At 38.6% G+C, this 21,304-nt stretch overlaps 1 protein-coding gene across 1 annotated transcript in view; it reads right to left on the bottom strand.

Moving 5' to 3' along the window:
- Positions 1-3,523: 3,523 nt before the first annotated feature.
- LOC126248368 (nipped-B-like protein) overlaps positions 3,524-21,304 on the bottom strand; it is a 125,247-nt gene continuing 107,466 nt past the window's right edge. The window contains exons 25-31 of the mRNA XM_049949297.1: positions 17,952-18,142; positions 17,440-17,754; positions 17,163-17,309; positions 12,653-12,885; positions 12,393-12,567; positions 12,143-12,313; positions 3,524-6,081 (exon numbers count right to left, since the gene is read on the bottom strand). Coding sequence (XP_049805254.1) covers positions 5,896-6,081; positions 12,143-12,313; positions 12,393-12,567; positions 12,653-12,885; positions 17,163-17,309; positions 17,440-17,754; positions 17,952-18,142 — 1,418 coding nt within the window. The 3' untranslated portion in view covers positions 3,524-5,895. The remainder of the gene's footprint in view (positions 6,082-12,142; positions 12,314-12,392; positions 12,568-12,652; positions 12,886-17,162; positions 17,310-17,439; positions 17,755-17,951; positions 18,143-21,304) is intronic.

The raw sequence follows: 21,304 nt of genomic DNA, 5'->3' as shown, positions 1-21,304 counted from the left end.
TTTCAGTTGCTTGTGGGAACACTCTGTATACTACACAAGTCACTGGCTGCAGGAGGACTGGTACAGATAAAGCATACAAGTGAGTGGATGATGTGGCAGAGAGCTAGTCTCAGGGAAAGAAAAGAATAAACTGTGACAGAACAATGTCTTATGCAAGTTAGGTAGTAGGCTAAAACAGGTATGCAACAGTATGCACAGCTTTACATACTGGAGATCCTACAAGAAAATGCATACATATTTTGACAGCTTGTCACCTTCAATGCATGCACAATCTTCAAAGCATAAATACCAACCATTACGAATGAAATGAGCCATAACATGTACCATAACTGATTTTTTTTATTCTACAGTTGTGAGCTCCAGGACAAGTTCTATTGTGAAACTTCTAGCCAGGCACTCAGAAATATTCTCCGAAAGTAACTATCATGATCACACCGTCAAGGCATTCACATAATACAAATTAATTGTATCATCCATAACTGCTGTTTGACTAGATTGTTCACCACTAAAGTCGCACATTACAGTCTGTCATAAGCAGACTCCAGTATTAGCACTGAAAAAGTAACAGTTGGCTATATCAAGTTTCAAACAAATTCAATGTCCCACTTTACATGGTGTTCTGAATCAAAATGAGTTCTCATTCCTTTCTATGGATCTGCAAACACACTGATGTTTATGTCATCTGCACAAAATCTGAAGTAATTCTTTTTTACATTCAGTTTTCTCAGAGCAGCATGGTGACTGCATCAATAAGAACAACAACTTGACACCTTAATATTGTCACACTAACTTTCAGCAATATGAGAAACCGTACTGCTAATACAATAACCCAAAATCAAGTTATGGTCCCTAATTCTATGTTTTTACATCTACATTTACATACGTATTCCACAAGCCACCATATGGTGTATGGCAGAGGATACCTTGTACCACTACTAGTAATTTCCTTTCTGGCTCCACTCATAAAAACAGCGAGGGAAAAAGTCTGTCTATACACCTCCATAGGAGCCCTAATTTTTTCTTATCGTCATGGCCTCTCTGCAAAATGTACATTGACAGCAGTAGAATCATTCTGCAGCCAGCTTCAAATGCCTGTTTTCTGAATTTTCTACATAGTATTCCTTTGGGAGGGGGGAAGACTCCTTCTCTCCATGGATTCCCTTTTGAGTTCATGACAGATCTACATAGTACTTACATGTTAAGTGGACCTTCCAGTAACAAATGTAACGGCACACCCCTAAATTGCTTCGATGTCTTCCTTCAATCCAGCATGGTGAGAATCCCAAGCATTCGAACAGTACTAAAGTATGGGTCGAGCGCGCTTTGAAAAGTTCTCAAAATCACCACGAGAGGCCAGTGCAATGAGTTGTTCATGTGATACGCATTGGACTGTTGTCTGTAAACACATGCCACATCAGTGCTCTTCGAAGAGAGCTCTGGCGGTGTCTGTTGTTCCCGCGTAGTAATTTGCGAAGATGGAAAAAAAATTGAGGTTCGAGCAGTGATTAAGTACTTCATAAAGAAAGGTATAAAAGCAAATGACATTCATGCCATTCAACTGTTGCCAAGTGGACAAATGAATTTACATTTGGTTGGGAGAGCTTAGATGATGATCCACACAGTAGTTAGCCAAGATGTGTTGCTACTCCAGAAATCATTTGCAAAAGTGCACAAAATGATCATGGAGGATCGCTGACTGAAAGTGCTTGAAACTGCCCATGCTTGCCAGATGTCATCTGCAAGGGTATATCACATTTTAACTGAGGAATTAGAAATTAAAAAAATTATCTGCAAGATGGGTGCCGTGAGTCTTGACGCTGGATCAAAAACGCATCAGAATGGTCATATCGGAACAATGTTTGGCCCATTTTAGGAGAAACAAACAAGATTTTTTGTACCAGTTTGTGACCACAGATGAAACTTGGGTGCTCTACTGTATCCCAGAGAAAAAACAACAGTGAAAGCAGTGAAAACATGCTGATTCTCCACCACCAAAGAAAGCAAAGACAAGTCATTTGGTGGGAAAGGTCATGGCATCAGTATTCTGGGAGGTGAAGGGAATTCTGTTTGTAGATTATCTCCCCACTGGGCAAACAACAACTGGAGAATACTATGCTAATCTCCTGGGCAAATTGCAACAAAAGATACATGAAAGAAAGCCAGGTTTAGCAAGGAAGAAAATCATCTTCCATCAAGACAATGCATGCCCGCACACATGTGCTGTCGTCATCGCAAAATTACACGAACTAAACTACGAATTGTTGCCACACCCGCCTTAGTCACCTGATATGGCTCTGTCAGACTTCCATCTCCTCCCAGAACTGAAATTTTTTCTTGGTGGACGAAGATTCACTTCAGACGAAGAATTGATAGCTGGAGTTGACTTCTATTTTGAAGGCCTGGCGGAAACTCATTTTCGATATGGGGTCAAGGCACTGGAACATCGTTGGACCAAGTGCATTAATCTACAAGGAGACTACATTGAAAAACAAAAAAGTTTCAGTGATGTAAGTACTTTTTTTCTATTCCGTTCTGAGAACTTTTCAAACCATCCTTGTAAACATGGTCTTTCTTATTTAAGTCGACCATTCATCTTCCCTACTGCCAACCTTAAGTGCTTGTCCCATTTCATATTGCTTTGCAATGTTGTTGTAGTTGTGGTCTTCAGTCTGAAGACTGATGTGATGCAGCTATTGACGCTACTCTATCCTGTGCAAGCCTCTTCATCTCCATACAACTACAACACAATATTGTGTTTGAACAAAGTCTTCTGCATTAACTTACATTTTCCTACCTTTAAAGCAAGCTGTCATTCATCACACCAAATAGAAATTCCGTCTAAGTCATCCTGTACCCTCCTACAGCCAGCCAATGACACTTTCCTGTATACTACAGCATTATCAGCAAACAGCCACAGACTGCTCCTCCCCCTGTCCGACAATTCATTTATGTATATAGAGAATTATCAGCCCTACCACACTTCCCTGGGGCACTCACTGATGAAGGACAATGGACAGGGTTTTATTACTTTGTGTTTGTTTATACTGGCGCTTCAGTAAGTATGTGTTTCAGTCAGTATCAGCAATGCTTAACACACACACAAAGATCTGTGAAATGTGTATCTGTCATAGGTGTATCATTAAGCTTAATGTGCATTCACAACCTCACCACAAGACCGAAGTTCATGAACACTACACTAGTATTACACGAAAGACTTAATATAATGGAAGAATTTTACAAAACATATTGAAATATATAAGGGCAAATAAATGCATTTTATTGAGTGTAGGCTTTGTGGTTAATTCCTTGGGAATATACCTGCAGCAATCGAAGGGAAATCTCATTCATTCATTCATTCATTCATTCAGATGATGGTAATAAATATCAGGAGCCCATACTAATGAACAGCAGTACTTGGGTGTTTACTCATTTGTGGTGTCATAATATATCACTCCATCTAATGATACCCAAAAATGATTAAAGTAGTTTATGGATAGTATCAAACGTATTTACGATTATGTCCAAACTTGTAAATTTAATTAACTTGTACATTGAAGTTTGCTCTGCAACATTTTAACAGAAAAATATTCATAAATCAAACAGTCTAACTATTTCGATATCACACAGCTCTCCTCAGGAGCATTTAAAGTGCCATCAATGTGACTTACAAGCCTTGCTGTTACACACTGGAGATAATGAGGTGATATATAAAATAATTAACAGATTATTCCAACAAAACAAGACAAGTTACAATAAAATGCCATTCTTACTGAAATACAGACTTTCACGATTAAATCATATATCAATTATATCACACAAATTCTCAGGCCATTATTCTAACTAAATTTTCTGCTATGAAATACCAATGTATCCTACGTGAAGGAATACTTTAAAGACCCTTCAGTCATGTAACATTGTAATTTTATTAATAGGGATTAAACAACAAAATACAGTGTACTATAATAAATCTCACATTTTATTAAAAATGAATACATTCTTGAAATGTAGTCCATATGAGGTCATCAACTGATCAAATGTTTTATTGTGTAGAATATGGTTTATTTAAGCTTCAAAACACAATAAACTCTTTTACTCTCTGGCTTCTGCATGACCAACACTACACACCTTCACTGAAAAGATTTAATCAGTAAAATACAATAATGAATCACTGTTGTTGAAATTAACATTTTAGTCAATGACAGTGACATGAAAAGTATGGGTGACCAGCATATTAAAAACTATAATTTGTTAACTATAATATGAACAACATACTGAAATAACAAACACGATCATACCATCTGAAGGAGGTAACAAAAATATTATGGGGTTCTCTATGAAAACAAAGGGCCTGCCTGCTAGTAAAATATGATGTATCAAGTCCTGAAACTTATAAAACTTGTAAACTAAACAAGGCAGAGGCTCCAAATTTTGCTGTGTGTACAGTAAATGAGTAACTGCAATTTGCCTCATCAAAAAGCCTGATGTTTCCATAACAGCTATTCATAGGCTGCATGTGTGTAAATTAAAATTTCTAAAAATACATAAATTCACATTGACTTTGTCTCTTGAATGTTCAGTAACACCACACCTGTCAAAAAATAGTATTCTGAAATGGTAATCAAATGTTTAAAAACTGCACGCAAGTATTATGGAAAACTTGATATTAAGTATCCACAATTGTCCTGTAATATCATACTGGCAAATTGGTTTACATTCTCTTAACAGCCTAAACATGAATTTACCTTGGTCTTTGATCTTTGCTGCCAAGAACTGAGAGGTTTAGGATAATGGGTTAAGGCCTGTGCTACACGCCAAACACATTCAAGTAAAATAATAATAAAAAAAAAATTAACAAGGGGGCATATATACGAGTTCTATTCATTTTATTATGCCATTCTAAGGAAGAAACTAATATCAATAATAAATTAAATTCATGAAATTTTTGTTTCAAAATCACTAGCTAATACTTTTCAAAATGAATATTATTGATAGTACATGTTCATATCAGACAACAAAACATTTCCATCTCAAATTATAGAACTGTACATATATGAATTTACCCAGTAGCGACTGACCGCAAGTAAAAATAATACAAGCAATGTTTTTTTTTTTAAAAAAAGAGTGGGGAAAATAGGAATACATCACACTATGAAAGCTCTGATAGAATTTATGCCAGGTAATTAAAAAAAAAAAAAACTTCCTGGCTACTTTACAAACTTACAGCCATAGTTGGCTTTTGTAGAAGAATTTACACTTTTATAGATTTAAATATATATATATATATTTTTATATATATATATTTATATTTACACACCACACATCCATATACACACACAGTCATATACACACTACACACATATACATGTATGCACGCATATGTACACTTGCTCGTGCATACATGAACACACTTTCACACACACCTTACTTTTGAAATAGGGTCTTTCTTTCCTAGAAAGAAGGGTCCCATGATTAAAAATATAAGGGCAGCTGTTGCAGAATATAGCAACAGCCACAATTTGACTCTTCATTTCATCTACCATATTGCTTAACACAATGATTTTTGTACCATCTGGAATAGTCGGCTGCTGTGCAGTCTTTAGTAGTGCACACGATTGAAAAAGGTAAGTCAAATAAAATTTCAGTAAAAAATAATAAAACATACTCTGATATTTATATAGTCCTTTTTTTTTAAAGAAACACATTTCCAGTTTTTAAATAAATTAACTTTTCACTTTCCAAGATACCTCAAATGAATTTGTGCTTGATAATAAATTAGTGAAACAGTCCGTTCATTGCACTTCGAAAGTTTTGCAAAAGTTCAGATGTGATAACACATCTCGTACACATTATCAGAAAAAACTGTCATCACTGTACACAACAATTTTTTTTTATTTTTTACACAAGAAAATCAGGATCACTGTATTCATTATCACTATCCTCATCAGCAATCTTCCGTCTCTTCTTTTTGTGCCTGTGTTTTTTATGCCGTTCTGTTTTGTGTGCTTTGTGAGCACGATGTGGCCGAGATTCTGGTGGTTTAGGAGGTACAATGGTTAACTTTGGTACCCTCTGTGGTGTTTCCTGAAACAACATCGTTGTAATAACAAGCATTCAGAAATCAAGGTGATGCATTTATGTTGAATATCACTGCATGACACAAACATTACACAAAGATTCAGCAACTAGCAATGTTATTTCCATTTGACTGAATCACAGAAAGTTTCAAAACGTTAACTACTGCGACTTAGACTGACCACTTTCTGACCTAAGAGAGGAACAGAGAGAACAGAAAAAGTATGTTTATTATACAGGGTGTTTCAAAAATGACCGGTATATTTGAAACAGCAATAAAAACTAAACGAGCAGCAATAGAAATACACCGTTTGTTGCAATATGCTTGGGACAACAGTACATTTTCAGGCGGACAAACTTTCGAAATTACAGTAGTTACAATTTTCAACAACAGATGGCGCTGCAAGTGATGTGAAAGATATAGACGACAACGCAGTCTGTGGGTGCGCCATTCTGTACGTCGTCTTTCTGCTGTAAGCGTGTGCTGTTCACAACGTGCAAGTGTGCTGTGGACAACATGGTTTATTCCTTAGAACAGAGGATTTTTCTGGTGTTGGAATTCCACCACCTAGAACACAGTGTTGTTGCAACAAGACGAAGTTTTCAACGGAGGTTTAATGTAACCAAAGGACCGAAAAGCGATACAATAAAGGATCTGTTTGAAAAATTTCAACGGACTGGGAACGTGACGGATGAACGTGCTGGAAAGGTAGGGCGACCGCGTACGGCAACCACAGAGGGCAACGCGCAGCTAGTGCAGCAGGTGATCCAACAGCGGCCTCGGGTTTCCGTTCGCCGTGTTGCAGCTGCGGTCCAAATGACGCCAACGTCCACGTATCGTCTCATGCGCCAGAGTTTACACCTCTATCCATACAAAAATCAAACGCTGCAACCCCTCAGCGCCGCTACCATTGCTGCACGAGAGACATTCGCTAACGATATAGTGCACAGGATTGATGACGGCGATATGCATGTGGGCAGCATTTGGTTTACTGACGAAGCTTATTTTTACCTGGATGGCTTCGTCAATAAACAGAACTGGCGCATATGGGGAACCGAAAAGCCCCATGTTGCAGTCCCATCGTCCCTGCATCCTCAAAAAGTACTGGTCTGGGCCGCCATTTCTTCCAAAGGAATCATTGGCCCATTTTTCAGATCCGAAACGTTTACTGCATCACGCTATCTGGACATTCTTCGTGAATTTGTGGCAGTACAAACTGCCTTAGACGACACTGCGAACACCTCGTGGTTTATGCAAGATGGTGCCCGGCCACATCGCACGGCCGACGTCTTTAATTTCCTGAATGAATATTTCAATGATCGTGTGATTACTTTGAGCTATCCGAAACATACAGGAGGCGGCGTGGATTGGCCTCCCTATTCGCCAGACATGAACCCCTGTGACTTCTTTCTGTGGGGACACTTGAAAGACCAGGTGTACCGCCAGAATCCAGAAACAATTGAACAGCTGAAGCAGTACATCTCATCTGCATGTGAAGCCATTCCGCCAGACACCTTGTCAAAGGTTTCGGGTAATTTCATTCAGAGACTACGCCATATTATTGCTACGCATGGTGGATATGGGGAAAATATCGTACTATAGAGTTTCCCAGACCGCAGCGCCATCTGTTGTTGACAATTGTAACTACTGTAATTTCAAAAGTTTGTCTGCCTGAAAATGTACTGTTGTCCCAAGCATATTGCAACAAACGGTGTATTTCTACCGCTGCTCGTTTAGTTTGTATTGCCGTTTCAAATATACCGGTCATTTTTGAAACACCCTGTATTTTACCAATGCTATGCATAGACAAATGAAGCAATAATATTAAAAATTGAAATACACAGTATTAATGTTCCATAATAATACTTATTTTATATTTTATTGTGAAAAAGCTTTTTGGCTTTCTAGGTCATCACCAGACAACTGATTATGTATTTCAGGTTTTAATATTTTTCTGTTTCTCCAAGAACTAATGAAATATTCCATAAATGAATAAATAATACATTAAATTTTGACAGCCACTAAAATGATAACTGCAAACAGTGATCACAATGGAACATAACGATTTCTCATATTGAATAGAGCACACAGGTGAAAGGTGAACCAGTTACATTTTTGAATCATTCTGTAATTTTATCAAAAGAAAATGAACTGTGAACATTTCAAACAATCACATTATCTGACAACAAAATGTCATTCTTTCCAGAAGTGATACTCTATTTTGGCTGGCAAGTCTTGAACACACAGTTCATGCATATACGAGTAGATGTCATCGAAACAACCAGAAATGTCATTGTGGCATGCCATTCTTACATTTAACATTACGTGGTGGCTTTTGTACATTATTTACACATACTTTTGATATCAGATTGTGACTGATAAACACCGTATACCACAAATTACTAATATTCATCCAAAATACAAAAGGGTGAAAGTAAGACAAATACCATTAATTTTCAGCTTTTCAGTTCACAGGTATTTTATGAGGCCACTGCATAATATAAACAGCAAAAGGTGTGAATTTCCACATTAACATCAGAGATAAATTCAAAGAAGGCCTTGTGAATATGAAAAAAAGGTATGACAAAATGCCATTTACTGTAACAGATGGACAGACAGACAGACAGACAGATTTGAGAAAAGGAAAGTCAGATAGAATGAATACAGATAAACCTACATTTGTATCATTCATGCATTTGGGGGAAGGTTTTGACAGTGTAAACTGGAATATGCTCAAATTCTGAAACTAGCTGAGATAAAATACAGGAAGCAAAATGTTATCTGCAACTTGCACACAAACCTGGCTGCAGTTTTAAGACTGAGGATACAAAAAAGGAGGCAGTAGTTTGAGAAGGGAGTGGGACAGGGCTGTAACTTATCCCTGATGTTATTTAGTCTGTATATTGAGTAAGCAGCAAAAGAAATTTGTAAACAGAACTGAAGTTCATTAAGAAGAAATAAAATCTTTAACATTTGCTAATGATATTGTAATTCCAGCACATGGCAGAGGACTTAGATGATCAGTTGACTGGAATGTATTAGGTTAGGAAGTGACATGCTAAGTAGTAGGTGAGTTTTACTATATGCTCAGCAAAATAACTGACAATGGCCGAAATAGAGAGGGTATAAAATGCGGACTAGCAACAGAAAAGAAAGTGTTTATAAAAATGCAAAAAATTAATGTCTAATATAAATTTAAGTTTATGAAGGAGAAGAGAAGCTTTTGAAATGAAGTGCTACAGAAGAATGCTGAAGATTAGATCAACAGATAGGATAAGTAATGTAGGGATACTGAATGAAACTGGTGAGGAAAGAAGTTTATGGTACAATTTGATTAAAAGGAGAAATCTATCAATAGGACATATTCTGAGGCAATAAGGAATAGCCAACTGGTTATGGACAGAAGTGGGGGATGAGGGAAGGGGGGAGCAAAAATTGTAGAGAAGATCAAGGCTTCACTACAGTAAGCAAATTCAAGCAGATGTGGGTTGCAATAGTTATGTGAAGATGAAGTGGCTCACACAGGATAAACTATCGTGTAGAGCTGCATCAAAACAATCTCCAGACAGAAGGAGGAGAAGATGATGATTACAAAAGTAAAATTAACAGTAGATGAGGGAGGGACCAACCACGGCTATTGAAGTAACTTTACTCATATTTGCACAAAATCATTTAAAATAAATTAATAACACGTAAATCAGAATGGCTATCCAAGGATATGTAACTAGTTCTCCAAAATGTTTCAAGAAGTGAAGGTCAAGTACCAGAGTCAACATGAAAGAGCATTAAGAGGAGAATGGCATCAACTTTAGCAAGTTTGGCCGCAACTAAACACGGGTTGTTCATACACATCTTAAAAAGGTTTTGCACCACCTCATTTGAAACCTCACACTCAATACTCTTTTGAACGAAGGGGCTATTTATGTACAGCCAACTTAATAACAGACAAAACTAAACCTGCATTCTCAGTTCACTGTGTCATCTCCACAACATGCAGCTTGTGTAACTTGTTCAGTCTGTGAGAATGTCTCTAAGGGTAATTTCAAGGTTAGACCATGTTCACATTGACAGTTTACAGCATGGTGGATTGTCAGCAGCATAGGTTGCCCACTGTACTGGCATATACCACAGTGACATCATTCAAACTTCCATTCACTATCGTGAGACATAAAAGTGCTTTGTGGTGATCACTCACAGTCAAGTTTCAAACTGTTTGAAACCCAACACACTTTTAAGTAGTCTCCATTTCAGAGAAAAACATCTCGAGTTTTTACTTCACCTACACAGCTCTCAGGAATGTAACACCATTACATTTTCAGCAGTTTTTTTCAAATGGTTCAAATGGCTCTGAGCACTATGGGACTTAACATCTGAGGTCATCAGTCCCCTAGAACTTGGAACTACTTAAACCTAACTAACCTAGGGACATCACACACAGCCGGCCGGGGTGACCGAGCGGTTCTAGGCGCTACAGTCCGGAGCCGCGCGACCACTACGGTCGCAGATTTGAATCCTGCCTCGGGCATGGATATGTGTGTTGTCCTTAGGTTAGTTAGGTTTAAGTAGTTCTAAGTTCTGGGGGACTGATGACCTCAGATGTTAAGTCCCATAGTGCTCAGAGCCATTTGACATCACACACGTCCATGCCCGAGGCAGGATTCGAACCTGCGACCGTAGCAGTCTAGCAGTTTTTTTGCTGTGTAAAACTTTCATTATTCTGAAGAGCATCTGGATGTAACACTTTTCATTGACAAGACATATGACTAATAAAACAAAAATGCATAAAATTCCTGAAACCTGTGCTGATTAAAATGTACAATGTCACCTTAAAATGGAGTTACAACTCAAACACTTTCACTCATGGGACATTCCATTTCGAAAATTGTTAGCGAATTCTAAATTCAGAGATCCATAGTGTCAACGGTGTGCCAAGAATACCACATTTCAGGCATTACCTCTCACAATGGACAATGCAGTGGCTGATGACTTACACTTAATGACTGAAAACAGCAGTGTTTGTATTGAGTTAGTGCCAACACACAAGCAACACTAATTGAAATAACCGCAGGAATCAATGTGGGATGTATGACAAACACATCTGTTAAGACAAGAGCAGCAGAATTGGCACAACAGGGCTTAGCAGCAGACAACTGAGTGAGGTGCCATTCCTAACAGCATGACCTTGCCTGCAGCATATACTTGGCCCTTGGCAACTGGAAAACCATTGCCTCGTCAGACGAGTCCTGATTCCAGTTGGTAAGAGCTGATGATAGCGTTTGAGTGAAGCACAGACCCCACGAAGCCAAGGACCCGAGTTATCAACAAGGCATTATGCAAACTAGAGGTGGCTGCATAATAGTGCGGGCTGTGTTTACATGGAATGGACTGGATCCTCTGGTGCAACTGAACCAATCACTGACTGGAAATAGTTACATTTGACTACTTGCAGATCATTTGCAGCCATTCATGAACTTCATGTACCTATACAACGATGGAATTTTTACGGATGACGATATGCCATATCACAGGCTGCAATTGTTCACAATTGGTTTGATGAACATTCTGGACAATTCCAATGACTGATTTTGCCACCCAGATCACCCGACATGAACCCCATTGAACATTTATCAGACATAATTGCAAGGTCAGTTCATAAACAAAATCCTGCAGTGGCAACACTTTCGCGATTATGGATGGTTATAGAGGCAGCATAGCTCATTATTTCTGCATGGGACTTCCAGCAACTTGTCGAGTCCATGCCATGTCAAGCCACTGCACTATGCCAGCCAAACTGCAGTCCAACACAATATTAGGAGGTATCCATGACTTTTGTCACCTCAATGTAAACAACCATGCAAATTTCAATAGAGTTTCAGCTGATCTGCTTTATTTCCTTGATGTCTTCAGTAGACTGTGTACCAGGTTAAATGGAAGTTTGAGGAAAAGATGGAGCAGGCTAACAAGCTGTTTCTAGTGCGGCTGAATACTAATGCTACAATGACCTTATGTAAATTGACAACTACAGTTACTTTTCTTTATGACAAGAGTTTAACATTACAAATGCCATACCTTTACTTCTGACTGTGCTGTTTCAGTCTGTTGTGTCGTACGGTCAGTTCGATTTTCTTCGTTGTTTTCTTTGGCATCTTCTGCTGGTTTTGAAGATGATTTTGAAGTTGTTATACGGTCATCATCATCATCAGGATCTTCAGGATCGAATTTCAACATCATCTGCTTGAACTAAACAAAAAATTAACAATGTGAAGTAATACATTAAACTCAACACCAGAGCATTTAAAAAAAAAAAATTAAATCTTACATCCAAGTACTGCTCAATAAGAGCTCTTCTTGCTGTTTCATCAAGAACTGGTGGTGGTGAACCTTGTCTTAATTTTTGAAGTGTATTTTTAGGATCAAAATGTGACGCTGTTCGACGATTGACAGTTTTTTCATATACTTTTGCAGACTCTGATGGAGAATATTGTGTTATTTTCCTGTAATAAAATTTACAAAATTAGCCACAGTCTCAGTGCACTATGAAGAACGGCTTTCCAATAAATGATACAGCTGAACACCTACGCATCACTGATTCCATACAGGTCTTTGAGGTGCTGTTTTAAAACAAGCAGCAGCAGGCAACCTTGAGATGCAGTTACACACTCTTGTAAAACTGTAGTATCCTCTGGAACTCTACTAAGAAGTGTGTCTTCATCTTCATCATCATCCTCCTCTTCATAGTAAACAGGAACTGCATTTCCTGTTTCTGGGTTCACTTTTGTGGCCTGAGGTTCATTATTATTTGGCAGGAGAGCCTAAAAAGGAAATTGTAAAATATTAATAATGTGACAAAAAGCAGAGAGAGAGAGAGAGAGAGAGAGAGAGAGAGAGAGAGAGGGTGGGGGGTGGGGGGAGGGTAGGTGTATGCTGCACAGTAATTCTCAGAGAGAAGTTAATATTTTGCCGGAGACAAACCAGGTAACTAAGTAGGAAGACTCATGGGAACAGATGGAACAGAATAACGAGAGCAGGCACAACAAGATTAAGTCCACAGACAAAATGTGGTCAACAAATATTGTAAGGGGGAAAAAATTGGGGGGGGGGGGGGGGGGGAGATACAAAGGCAATAAAAATAAATAAATAAAAAAAGGGGGGGGGCGAGTTGAAAGAAAGTGAGAGGATCAGGAAGAAAATCAAAGACATGGTAACTTAAATAACAATACGGAAGGAAAAAAGGCTAGATTTTAATGTATTTGTACAAATAGCTGTCCATAAACTAGAGCATGCATCATAAATGAAATAACATATAACAAAAAGTTGTACTGACCTTAATGGATTTGGAAAAACCAAATTGACAAACTGACTACCTAAAAGAATAAGTAACAAATGCATTCCATGGAGCTGAGATGAACTAGCAAAAACTGTATACACTGCAAGATTTGATTTTGCATGTCTTTATGTCTAACATCTCAGAAGCTTGCATCACTAAAAGGCAATATTTTTTCAGTGAACTGTATTGTGGCTGTCACTGGTCAGCCAATATCTACATCTACATACATACTTCACAAGCCACCGTACGATATGTGGTGAAGGTTACCACATACCACTACTAGTCATTTGCTTTCCTGTGCCACACTCTAACAGAGTGAGAGAGAAATGACTGTCTATACGCCTTTGAATGAGCCGTAATTTCTCTCATTTTACCTTCATGATCTTTACACAAAATGTATGTTGATGGCATTAGAACTGATCTGCAGCCTCTAATGCTGGTTCTCTAAGTTTCTGCAATAGCATCTCACAAAAAAGTGTCACCTTCTCTCGAGGGATTCCCATTTGAGTTCCTGAAGCATTTTTGTTGCATGCTGATCAAATCTAACAGTAACAAATCTTGCAGAATGCCCCTGAATTGCTTTGAGGTCTTCCTCTAAACCAACCTGGTGGGCATCCCAAACACTCAAGCAGTACTAAAGAATGGGCTGCACTAGCATTATATATGCTGTCTCCTTTATAGATGAGGTATACTTTCCAAAATTCTCCCACAAAATGAAGTCCTTCCCGACTATCAATTTGACGTGCTCATTCCATTTCATATCACTTTGCAACCTTACACCTAGATATTTAATCACTGTGCTGTGTCAAACAGCACATTATTAAAGCTGTATTCAAACAATACAGGATTGGTTTTCCTAGTCATCCACATAAACCCAGATTTTGCTTCTATACTTATGTGAGAATGTTACAATATATCTTGCTGCCAAACATAAAGCCAGTCTGCTGCTCCCTCATTGGCTGGCAGCTGACCCATGCCCTATCATTCCCGTCATACCCAACAGTGGGCATTGACAACATTGTTACATGAAACACGTAAGTACACCACTAGCCCCAATCTAGACTTTTACCATCTCCTGCAGATGTGTGTGCTATTGTTGAGAATTTGTCCAATTTTGAAGTTGGTTCGAATCTGAGTACAAATGGATTCAGGCAAACTGCAGTGTTTAAATGTGGCAGATGTTCATTAAAACCCAAAGTTCACAGTGTTGATTCCCATTGGCTGGCAGCACAGTGAAATTTGCTACCTGCTCAACACCCCCGTCCTCGCTCTCATCATAGTTCTCACTTCTCAGCCAAGCTGGTGTCATTGTTTCCCCTCCAAATATGTGCTGTAACAACAGTGAAGCACAGACGGCAATAACTGCTTGGGTGCAGGCCATATGTAACAACAACAACAAATTCATAAATAAATGTCGCAATCATGATTCAGTGCAATTCTCGAACTTTTGCTCATTCCATGATCTAGTGACATCTGTTGGTACCAGTATGTCCACAACAGGTCTTCTGTAGTTCATTTTTGTAATAACAATTTTGGTCAGTATAATGTGATTTATTTCATTTGTGACACATTTAATTCCGACTTAATTTTTTATCTCGTTTCACCTGAATGTCGCCACCTTGTTCCAAATTTTTCCATCGTATTCTAAGACATAAACAGCAGACAAATTTCTCATTTGCAACACACTTGGTAAATCATTACAGTTTCCAACAACCAGTAAAATATTATTTGGGTTCAGAATCATGTAATGGTTTTTGAATGAAAAGATTTTCTCCTCTAAACGTTACGTTTACTTAAAAATAAGCATAATTGTATGTATACAGTATCCATGTATATATGAGAATTTTTATGGCACACCTGTTCAAATGCAACAAAAGTTAATAAGTTGATAGAATTTAATGCTATTTCCTCCTGTGTTTAACAAAGCTGTCAGTTTTTAAGTGGAGCATTAGATTGTCGTAAGTAGTGGTTAGTTCAATTTCTCCACTATTCCTGGCACTAGTGCCGCAAGTCGAATGTCATGTGATTGTTGGAGCAAGATCGATACTGTATTGAGTGCAGGAGTGCTATGGTGTACCTGGAGACCTCGGGCATATTTGAACGAAAGTATCGTTTGCTAAGCCGTACACTTTGGAATTCTTTAAAATAAATTTGTACGGACCTTCAACAAAGAAAGCTTCATCTGTAAATGTCAGATGACCTCTATATTCATCCATTAAATAATTTAAATACAGTGACCTCAGCAGAAATAATTTAATCTGCAAATATAAATGACCCCATATTTTTCAGATGATGAATTTGGGGAAAAATCTTGTCTTATAATCAGGTAAATATGGTATGTATATAGAGAATAAAAGTGGCCCTATCACACTTCCCTGGGACACTCCTGACACTACCCTTGTCTCTGATGAACACTCACCATTGAGGCAATGTATTAGGTTCCACTACTTACAAAGTCTTTGAGCCACTCTCATATCTGAAAACCTATTCTCTATGCTTGGACCTTTTCTTAACAGTCTGCAGTGGGACACTGTGTGAAATGCATTCCAGAAATCTGGGAATATGGAAACTGCACATTGCCCTTTATCCACTGCTTGAAGGACATCAGATGAGAAAAGAGCAAGCCAAGTTTCAAATGAGTGATGCTTTCTAAATCCGTGCTGATTTGTGGACAGGAGCTTTTCTGTGTCAATGAAATTTATTCTATTCAAACTCAAAATGTGTTCAAGAATTCTGCAGCAAACTGATATTAAGGATATTGGTCTGTAATTATGCAGGTTCATTCTTTTACCTTTCTTATATACAGCTGTCATGAGCACTCTTTTCCAGTCACTTGAGACTTTGAACTGGGCACAAGATTCACGACAAATGCAACCTAAGTAAGGGGTCTATGCCACAGAGTACTCTCTATAAAACTGAATTGGTATTCCATCTGGATCTGGTGACTTATTTCTTTTCAACTCCTTTAGTTGCTTCTCTCTCGTCAGGAATGCCTATGCAGGAGTCTGTAGAACAGACAACCTTCTCCTCTTCATAAAAGGGTTTGCAGGTGCAACTAAGCCAGGAGACCAGTGGTTTGTGTGTAACACTTATCCAACTTCATACTGATGAGAGCATTTACCATGGACTACTGCACACAGGAGACTGTTCAACAAATAGTGCCACTCAATTCCTTCCACAGATAAAATTCCTCAAGGCAATCAGACCTACAGTGCAGTGATATGGAGAGACCAGATAGTACCACTGAACTGGATTGATATGGTGTCTCTCCCAGATGATACACTAAGCTCCATGCAGTACTGCAAGGGATGATGATGATTAAGTCATAGACTTTGACGTAACTAGTCATTCAAAAGTGAGAAGACGATCAATCTCAATGACTACACTGTCTGTCTACTCTGAATTTGGAGGCAAATACTATCCAAAACTGATGAGCCCAATGCGATTCCCACGCCACGATTGTATTCAGCTGAGGTGTAATATGATTGATTTATACCCGGATGGCCTTGCACATCTTCCACGAACCTCTCTGAAATTGTAATCCGTTCTTCAGACACAGAGCATATGGACAAAAATTAGCAGGAGGAGATTATTAAAAAAAAAAAATTTTTTTTTGGAGGCTAGCATTGGCATTCATGGCATACTAGGCATTAAGATTCGTGCAAATCTTTCTGCTCTATGAAGGTTGCTGCTTTAGAAACATGGCTTTTTATAATGTAACTGTCTACATAAAAACAACGTATAAACTAAAACAGAACTTACCTCACGGAATGACTGCAGAAGGTTCGTTCCCGACACAGAGATCATTATATCAATATGATGAATGATGAATAGTGGCTCATCTTGGACTTGGTAAGGAAAGTATGCCAAATTGTCAGATAGATATAGCATTTGTGAAAGACTTGTTTTCTGAAATTATATAGAAACTATTTGAAGTTTGCACAGCAATCAGTTAAGTCTAAAGTGTTAAACACACATCAAATGCTTAAACTAAATCCAATCACTAAAGTATTAACAGATTTTTAAACACAATACTAACCACCTGCTCATCAAACTGCTTCAGAATAGAAAGTACAAGAGCTCTGCGCTGCTGCTTTGTTCCTCGCAATATGGAATACAAAAAACCATTGAGAGCACCGGGATATTCTCCTTCACGTGCACGAAAGCCTCTTACTATACCCATACTGTTATTTTGAAGAATTTTTTGCAGTTTGTATGACAAGCGAATTCCTAGCTGCGCTTTCATATGAATAAACCCAGGATACTTCTTTTCTATATCTTGTAGTTGTTTGTCAGCACTATGACTAACAACTTTCTCCACATCTGTGCTCATGCAAATCAAATAAGGTACTATCTGTAAAACCAGTAACATTACATTACTATGTGGATTTATACAGATAAACATAATGTACTTGCACTTTCAATTAAAAATCAAAACTGGCAAATATGCTCAAATGATTACGCTGACTCCTTAAAACACTTCAATGAATGTATTAGTAAAATGTTGATAAAACTGTATCACAAATATGTGTGTTAGCTTAACAAAATTACCTGCACAGGGTGGACAAGACCCTGCTGAAGTATCAACTGGATAACCTTAAGTGCAGCATGGCGAACACCAATATCTGGATGCAAAAAAGATTCTAGGATTTCTTTCAGGTACAACTGTATCACAGTACTTGCCATCCCTGATGAAACATCTCCCATTTCCTTCAGATTTTCTTGCTTTGACATCTTGGCCCCTGTACAAAAATAAATAAATAAATAAATTGTGGTTACAATACAGGTTGTTCAACTTATGCCTGGAGGAGATAATTGCAAAACATTTAGACAGAAAGAGAGGTGAGTGTATTGGGTGAAAGAGAATGAAATGCACAAGATTTGCTGACGACATGGTACTAGTGGCAAAAACAGAATTAACTGTAAATAAAATGCTAAAATATCTGAATGAAGCTTGTGTGAGAGACAAGAATCAAAACAGCAAAAGCAAAGATTATGGTGATCAGCAAAGGATGGAGACTAGCAAATATTAAGATAGAACAACTTGTTATTTGCCAAGTAAGAGCATTTAAATATTTTCGAAGCACAATTACTGAAGACTTGAGATGTCATCAGCAGGCTAAACTCGCATTGATATCACAAAGGAAGCTTTCAATAGAAAGTGGAGATTATTATGTGGCAAACTAGATAAAGGTCTAAGGAAAATACTTGGCAAGTGTTTTGTCTGGAGGGTGGCACTCTATGGGACAGAAATGCAGACAATGAGGTCAGAGGATGAAAAAGGCTATAGTTGCAATCACGAAAATGGTAGTCAAGTCTGAGCTGGGTTCTGCACACATACATCACGCCTTCTCCAACAGCCAATTGCGAGGTGCCAATCAATGTGTTCCTACCACAATGAGTGCATGACCCACATCACTAGCCCACATTACAATTTTAATAAACAATTATGCACCTTGCATATGGTTTTGCGGAATCATTCTGAATATTTCTACATCTTCACACGGGAGTACCCAAGTGGGGCAAGAGGTGACAATGTCGCATTTCATGCTAATAGCAAATTTTGCAGCAGATGAAAATAATTCAGCTAATTTCAGTTTCTGTAAGCGAACCACAACGTGCCCTATGTGATGAAACTAGGGAAAGGCCGAGTTGGGGCGGTTTATAGCAGCTTCCACTGGTAGCCTGAGAGAAAGCCAGTGGACACGCTGATGTCGGTGGGTGGCAGGCATTGTATAGGATGGGGGTGGGATGGCACCCTCGTTCCACACCGTAAAACTCAAAGCTATGATTTCTCCGCTACGTGGAAAGCTGACCCAGATTCAGTTTTTTGTGGCCAAAGCATCGTATTAACACAAAAGATCAGTCTGGTGCTGCTACGGGCCTTGTTGGCGAGGTGTGCTCCTGAACAGCCCCTCACACCCCTGGTCTTGGCATGGGATTCTGCAGAAACAGTCCGATAATTCTGGTAGCGATGGAGAAGCCTCAAGAACATTTCAACTTAAACACCTCCCAGAAGCCAGCCATTGGCTGAAATGATTCGTGCGCACACAATGTGGGGGTAAGACAGAGGATTGGCAGAAATTTTCTTGCAAGAACACGATTGGGCAGCCGCTGGTGCAGACTTGGAGAAACTGAGGCTATGCTCGATCAGAGAAGAAGGGGTTCATGTTCTGACTGCTTTAGTGAGCAGTCTTAGTATTATTTGTTATCTGCTACAGAGTACGGAGACAGTAGTTTTACCTAAGAACACGTTGTTTACCGCAATTGCACATTATCGCAGTTGCAGCTCCATTGGTCATCCACATAGTAACCCACTGAGTGACGCAAGGAGTCGACGGCAACACAGGGTACAGCTGCAGTTATTACTGGTAAATATATGCAGCACTAGCATACTTTTATCAGCCTTGCTCCATCTTGCTACAGCGATAGAACTGGCGACATTTGATTACCAGTTTGCACTATTCACCATTGCCACCTTACATCTTCTTTTTCATAGTCTTGTACAGGATACACACAGTATTTTGTGCAATACATCTGGATAGGGAGAATGCCAGCCATCACAGAAGCTATTTCAGAGTTTACTGTATAGTTTTTAACTGTTCTCTTCTTACCACTTAAGGAAAACTTTTAATAACAATCTAATTGATATGTCTCTGTTGGACTGAATAAATTCAATACTTATTCTGGTCATCGCAACACTTATCTTTTCAGAATATCAGTTCCTTGGCTCCTAACAATCATTAATTTTGGAGTGTTATAAAAAAAAAAGGAAAAGATTTACATAACCTTATATGAAGAAACTGGTCACACTCAAGTTAGTTGCCCAGTAAAGTGAACATAGAAATGTCAAATTGTGTTTTGTGCAATTAAATATGCTCCTCTCTTGGGTTAATTCTTTGAATTTAGGGTCTCAATTGCAATCATTTACATTTTAAACTTTAACTTTCTTGTGACAACTCGGTGGCTAGTTCCCACAATGAACATTCTGTACTGTTCCGAGCACTCTGCTGTGAATGTTGTACGTAGCTAATGCAAGCATTAAACATGATCGTAGTGAGTTATTTAGTGAATTTTTATTCTATTTGTTGCGAGTAGTAATTGCTGATGGTGGCGGTAGGTGAAAAACTCATACATAAGCAATCAAGGTGCTTAATTTGTACCATACACACTTTCTTCAAGCTCAAAGTATGTGTCTATTGCTTTGAACTGGCAACAACGTAGTTCCACCTTGAGATGCACAAATTGCCATCATTCGTTAATCTGACTACAGAATCATCTGAGATGTACATGTGCAGATGAATGGAGAGGGTAAGCTGGATGGGAAGAGTGAGTAAAGAAAGAGTGTTGGAAAGGGATGGTGAGTGGAAAAGACTGTTGCAGGTTACAAGAGAAAGAAAGAAGAACTGGATGGGACATTTATTGAGATGGGATTGCTTCCTAACAGGTGCTGAGATGGGACTGCTCTCTGAAAGATACTTTGTAAGGTCTAGATCATAGGAAGAGTTTGAGAGGAAGGAGGAGATACAAGATGATAGGTGACACACAGGGAAGTGGAAATTGCGCAGTCTGGAAGAGGATGGCAGAAGACAGCAGAGCATGGAGAGTTACCATATGTAACCTACCTTTGAGCAAATTACTGATGATGATGATCATGATCTAGGTCACAACTAATGGCCAATACACACAAATACTATTTTCAACAATTCAGTCTAAGAATGTTTCTAACAAGTTGATTGGTTGATTCAGGGGAGAGGACCAAACAGTGAGGTCATCGGTCCCATAAGTCTAGGGAAGGATGGGGAAGGAAGTTTGCCATGTCCTTTCAAAGGGAACATCCAGCATTTGCCTGAAGCAATTTAGGGAAATCATGGAAAACCTAAATCAGGATGGCCAGGTGCAGG

Source organism: Schistocerca nitens, chromosome 3, assembly GCF_023898315.1.
Source record: "Schistocerca nitens isolate TAMUIC-IGC-003100 chromosome 3, iqSchNite1.1, whole genome shotgun sequence".
Lineage (NCBI taxonomy): Eukaryota > Metazoa > Arthropoda > Insecta > Orthoptera > Acrididae > Schistocerca > Schistocerca nitens.
Note: the sequence above shows the minus strand (reverse complement) of the source record. Positions and strands in the feature narration are given on the sequence as shown.